The following is a 6221-nucleotide window of genomic DNA, read 5'->3' as shown; positions in this document are numbered from 1 at the left end:
TTCAATTTACTTATTACTTTCTCAAATTCTTCCCTATTTATGTCTTCTTCCTCATCCTCTTCTCTCTCTCCTCCCACTTCCCCTCCTACTTTCCATTCCACTCCACCTAACATTTCTCTAAAGTATTCATCTCACTCTTCAATCTTTATTTTTTCTTCTATTTCCTTCCTTTTCTTTCTTCCTTTGTTTACAATTTGATGTTATATATTTGTTGAAAGTGGAGGTGAAGAAGGCGGGTGACACAGCAATGCGAATAAACCACGGCATGACGGTTAATCGTACAGACAATTATGTATGCTACTTTATTACTCAAAGGGCGAGAACGTGCGGCGTACAAACAGACCGTTACAGTACACTAGAAGCGACAGACTAAGACTGCGTACAGTACAGAGTGTGAAAAGCGTTGAACTCGCGGTACAGACCATAATGGGGGAAAAGTTTTTTTTGTTCATGCCGCGCGATACAAAAATAACGAAATAGGTAGAAGTAATACATTTACGAATTGCAAACTAAAAAGAAATAAATCTATAAAAATTATGATACGTTTATAACACAATTTTCCACACTTCTTCCTCCGTTCTAATCATTTTTATCTCTTTCTCCTATTTCACCTTTTCTTGCAATTTTTTCTTCTCACATAGCCTTTTATATTCTCCTTTCACCTTTTTATAATTCTCTCCGCTCCCGTCCCCCTTCCTCCATTTTCGCATTTCTTCCTTTACTTTGCATTTCTTTCTTCTACATTCTTCATCCCACCATCTTTCTTTAGGTTTTTCCTCACCTCTTTTTTCATTTTTTTTTTGTACTAATTTTTTTGTTTTTTCCAATTCCTTACTAAAACTTTTCCAGTTTTCCTCTATTTTGTTTTCTCTTTCTCTTCTTTCTTCATACTTTTCCCTGAATATTTTCCTCTCCTCCTCACTCCAGTCTAGTCTCGTACTTTTTTTTTTCCATACTTGCAACTTCTCTGCTTTCCTCCCTCCCCTTTTATCGTCACTATTAACGGCAAGTGGTCTGAATCCACTTCCTCCCCCACCTTCATTTCTATAATTTCTCTTTTTGTTTCCACGTTACTAACCACATAATCTATCACTGTTTTTCCTCCCCCCACATATGTTCACTCACCCTCTTCATCTCCCCTTGTACATCCATTTACTATTCTCCATCCCGCTTCTTCCAGAACTTTGCAGAATTTTCTTCCTTTCCCTGTAATTTTTTATCTTTGTTTTCCTTTTCCTTTCTTCCTTATCTTCTTCCCCATTTTCATCGTCCCATAATCCCCCCTTTTCTCCCGTTTTCACATTAAAGTTTCCCCCCTATCAAATATCTCATTTCTTCCTCTTTTTTTTCCATCCAATTTCTCATATTCTCTATCATATCTTCTAAATCCTCATTTACATATACCCCTGCTATTTTCCACCATACTCTTCCAAATTTTATCTTTATTCCTATCATTCCTTTCTTATCTTCAAAATCTATTTCTCTTTCTCCTTCCAGATCCTCCTTCCATCCCATCAACATTCCCCCCATTGCCCTCCCTTTCTTATTTTTCTTTTCTGCTCCCTTATTTATCCATTTGTAACCCTTTGGCAGTCTGCTTCTTATTCCCTTCCATCTTTTTTCCTCCAACCATGTTTCACACATATAAATCACATCCCACTTCTCCATGCCCTTCAAAAAATCTTCATCTTTGTTTTCTGCTCCTGCCACATTTCACAAAACTATTCTCATTTTTCTGTTTTCCGTCTCTACCTTTTTCCTTCCTTTCTCCTTCTTCTCCCCCTCTTTTCCGTTACCCCCTTTATCTTTCATTTTTCTATTTTTTTCCTTATCCTTTTCTTTTCCTCCTTCCCCACCTTTTATTCTCTCTTCTTCCAACTCATTTTCTTCTCTTCCTCCGCCCCTTTTTAAAAACTTGCATTCATTCTGTCCACAATCACCCGCTTCCTTTTATTTCCTTCTGTTTCAAACGCTTTTGCTCCGTCCCATTTTCTCAATTCTTCCTTCAAATCGTCCCATAACCACATTTTCTTATTTACCCATATCTTTTTGTAGCCTATCTTCACCTGTTTTCCTTCTTTTTTTAATCTTTCTGCTTCTCTCTTAATAAGCCATTCCACTTTCCTTTCATATTCCGTCAAATCGTCTCCTATCCATTCCGTCCTATCCTTCAGTTTTCCTTTACCTCTTAATGTTTCCAGTTTTTCTTTAAAATTTTCCATCTTTACCCATACCATTCCAAAACCTCCTTTGTTCACTCTTCCTATTTTATTTACGTCTTCTATCTTTGCTTTCACACCTATTGCTTCAAATATTTCTCCCACTTGTTTTTTCAACGCCTTTTCGTCTTTACTTTTTATTTTTATTTTTCTTATTATTAAATTATTCTTTCTCCATTCTTTCTTTTCCCTTTCTTTTCCCATTTCTAACATTCTCGTTCTTTCTTTAAAACTTAAAACTTTTCCACATATTTCTGCTGACATTTCCACTTTACCTCCCTCATATTTTTTTTCCCCGATTCTCTTTTCCATCCCATCTATTTTTTTCTCTAATTCTATCTTTTCTCTTCTCCATATTGTCTTTAAATCTTCTATTTCCTTCCTGATCTGCACCTTAATTTCTATTACCTCCTCTATCTGAACTTGGATCTTTGCGAATCCACTTCTCATCTCCTTTATAACCTCTTCGAAGCCTTCCTTACTTACTCCTCCTTCACCACCCTCCTCCGTTGTTTTCACCGGCAACCTATATACTTTCACGCTTTTTCTAAATCCTTCCAATCCTTCTACTTCACCTTTTTCCTCTTGCCTTTCCTTTCTTTTTTCTCCTTGCTTCCATGCTTCCATTATTGGTAAGCTATTGGATCTTTCCCTCATCAACATTTCCACTTTCGCCGGCCTTCCCATTTTCTTCTTCATTTTTTCTTCCCCTTTTTCCTCTTTTCCCATCTCAACATTTTCCTTCTTTTGTTCACTCATTTTCCAAAGCTGTTCTGACCCTTTTTTCTTTGTCTTTATTACCTTTTACTTCCCCTTTCACCCCCTTACCTACCTCCTTTCTTTTGTTTTACTCTCGGTTTTTTTCCTGTCACCACCAACCAAACCCTGTCACCACTAACCTTCAAAAAACTCCGCCTTGTACTTTCCCAGATTTCTCCCTTATTTCTCACCTCCACCCTTTCCCTTCACTTGCCCTCCTTAAAAACCTTCCTCTTTATCCCCACGGCACCACCCTTTACTTCTAAATTCTTTTCAACTCCCAAAAACCTTTTTCTCTGCACTCACACGTTCATACATACAACCACTCGCTCTGCTATCAGAAACGAAAGTCCTGGTGCTATTTTAGGTTAAAAGTTGAGATATCCATAAATAAATTTTTTTGGAGTTTCTTAGTTAAATTTCTGACTTAAATTCGGTTTATTTAAGAGTACTAGAATGTTTTAAATACAATTAAATTATTCTCTTGACTGTAAATAATTTTATATTTCAGATATGTTGTGATTGAAACGCTGGGAGGGCTGCAGAATATATTGCTGTGCTTCAAGATTAAAAAAAAAATGTTCTGGTGCATCCTCGATTGTCCCGTTGGATTTTCCATCAAATTTGAACATTCTTCTTGCTGCTTAAAAAGTTCCAAGTCTGTGAATCGACGGGAAGTATTTTTAATAAGCGTTTGAAAAGTGACAGGTATGTGTTTGAGGTTAAAAATTGAAATATTGTTAATTAAATTATTTTTAGGCTTTTAAGTTGAATTTTTAAGTTAATTTTAGTTTTGTCGAGTGTAGTAGAGTGTTCTAATAACAATTTAATATTATTTCCAACTGTAAATAAATTTATATTTTAGTTTTTTGGTGACTGGAGAGTTGTGAGGGTCACAAAAGTTTTCCTGTGCTTCTAGACATTGTCAAAAAAGTTTTGCTGCTTCCTCGGCGGTCCGGTTGGATTTTTTGTTTATTTTGAAGCTTCTTTTTGCTGCCCAGAAAGTGCCAAGTCTGTACAACGACGGGAATTATTTTTATTAAGGGTTTGAAAAGTTACAGGTACGTGTTATAGGTTAAAAGTAGAGTGACTCTTAAATAAATTATTTTTAGGCATTTAAGTTCAATTTTTAACTTTAATTCGGTTTTATTTAATGTAGTAGAGTGTTTTAATTACAATTTAATATTTTTTCTAACTGTAAATAAATTTATATTTTAGTTGTTTGGTGATTTGAGTGCTGCGAGGGTCTCAGAAGTTTCACTGTGCTTCTACAGCTTGACAAAAGAGTTCTGCTGATTTTTGGACGGTCCCGTGGGATTTTTTATATAATTTGAAGCCTTTTTTTGCTCCACAGAAAGTGCCAAGTCTGTACCATACCGGGAACTATTTTTTATAAGACTTTTAAAAAGTGACAGGTATGTGTTTGAGGTAAAAAATTGAAATATTGTTCATTAAATCATTTTCAGGCTTCCAAGTTGAATTTTCAAGTTAATTTTAGTTTTGTCGAGTGTAGTAGAGTGTTCTAATAACAATTTAATATTATTTCTAACTGTAAATAAATTTATATTTTAGTTGTTTGGTGATTTGAATGCTATGAGGGTCGCAGAAGTTTCACTGTGCTTGTACAGCTTGACAAAAGAGTTCTGCTGATTTCTGGGCAGTCCCGTTGGATTTTTTATATAATTTGAAGTTTCTTCTTGCTCCACAAAAAGTGCCAAGCCTGTACATCATCGGGAAATAATTTTTATAAGACTTATAAAAAGTGACAGGTATGTGTTTTAGGTTAAAAGTTGAGATAATCATAAATTAATTTTTTTGGAGCGTCTAAGTTAAATTTCTGACTAAAATTCGGTTTATTTAAGTGTACTAGAATGTTTTAAATACAAAAATAAATTATTTTCTTAACTGTAAATATTTTTATATTTCAGATATTTTGTGATTGAAACGTTTGGAGGGCCGCAGAATATATTGCTGTGCTTCAAGATTTTTTTAAAAATGTTCTGGTGCATCCTCGATTGTCCCGTTGGATTTTCCATCAAATTTGAACATTATTTTTGCTGCCCAAAAAGTTTCAAGTTTGTGAATTGACGGGAAGTATTTTTAATAAGCGTCTGAAAAGTGACAGGTATGTGTTTGAGGTTAAAAGTGGAGATATTGTTAAATTAATTTTTTTAAAGCCTCTTAGTTAAATTTCTAACTAAATTTTGGTTTATTTAAGTGTATTAGAGTGTTTTAATTACAATTTAATATTTCTTCTAATTGTAAATAAATTTATATTTCAGTTTTATGGTGACTGGAGAGTTGTGAGGGTTAGAAAAGTTTTTCTGTGCTTCAGAACTTTGTGAAAAATGTTCTGCAGCATTCACGACGGTCCCGTTGGATTTTTTATATAATTTGAAGCCTCTTTTTGATCCACAAACAGTGCCAAGCGTGTACATTATCGGGAACTAATTTTTATAAGACTTATAAAAAGTGACAGGTATGTGTTATAGGTTATAGGTACAGTTACTTAAAATAAATAATTTTGAGAGTTTTAAGTTAAATTTTTGATTTAAATTCGGCTTTATTAAGTGTAGGAGAGTGTCCGCTTTACATTTTAATAAGTTTTTTAACTCTGAATTATATATTTCAGTTATTTTGTGATTGGAGTACTTGGAGGGCCGCAGAATTTATACTGTTATTCTATATTTGATGAAGGGGAATTCTGCTGTTTTCTCGAGGTACCTGTTGGCTTTTCATTATAATTTTTTTTTTCTACTTTTGCTCTACAAAGTTTCAAACTTGTAAGTCTACGGAAAATATTAATAATTAACTTATAAAAAGTGACATGTATGTTTTATAAATTAAAATAAAAATCTTATAAAGTTTATGATTTTGAATGTTCTAAGTTAATTTTTTGACTCTAATTCGATTTTATTAAAGCTAGTAGAGTGCCCACGTTTTATTTAAATAATTATTTTAATTTTAAAATACATCGATAGAGGTTAGAAAGATCGATGTATTTTCGGCGACGGTAGCGCCGGGAGCATTTGGTAGACGGACAATTTTTGAACTACCAAAATCGATAGTGATATATATATATGTCACCATCGATTTTTGTAGTTTCGAAAAATTCCGCTTACCAAACGCTCCCGGCGCTACCGTCGCAAATACATCGATTTTTCTAACTACCTTTGATCTATTTGCGGCGACGGTAAACCGAATCACCGACAAAATTTTTAACACATTTTATTTCGAGATTAT

General features: G+C 34.0%; 1 protein-coding gene across 1 annotated transcript; it reads right to left on the bottom strand.

Moving 5' to 3' along the window:
- Positions 1 to 1907: 1907 nt before the first annotated feature.
- On the bottom strand, positions 1908 to 2978 carry LOC139108557 (uncharacterized). The gene has a single exon (XM_070666958.1). It carries the CDS (start codon positions 2976 to 2978, stop codon positions 1908 to 1910), a length of 1071 nt encoding a protein of 356 aa, XP_070523059.1.
- Between the last annotated feature and the right edge of the window lie 3243 nt (positions 2979 to 6221).

The sequence above is a fragment of the Cardiocondyla obscurior genome, linkage group LG15, assembly GCF_019399895.1.
Source record: "Cardiocondyla obscurior isolate alpha-2009 linkage group LG15, Cobs3.1, whole genome shotgun sequence".
NCBI lineage: Eukaryota > Metazoa > Arthropoda > Insecta > Hymenoptera > Formicidae > Cardiocondyla > Cardiocondyla obscurior.
The sequence above is the reverse complement of the archived record's forward strand: the minus strand, read 5'-3'. Positions and strand labels throughout refer to the sequence as shown.

What these genes read in the sequence shown, in the direction of transcription:
- LOC139108557 (XM_070666958.1), bottom strand. Translation starts at nt 2,978, where the DNA reads ATGAGTGAACAAAAGAAGGAAAATGTTGAGATGGGAAAAGAGGAAAAA.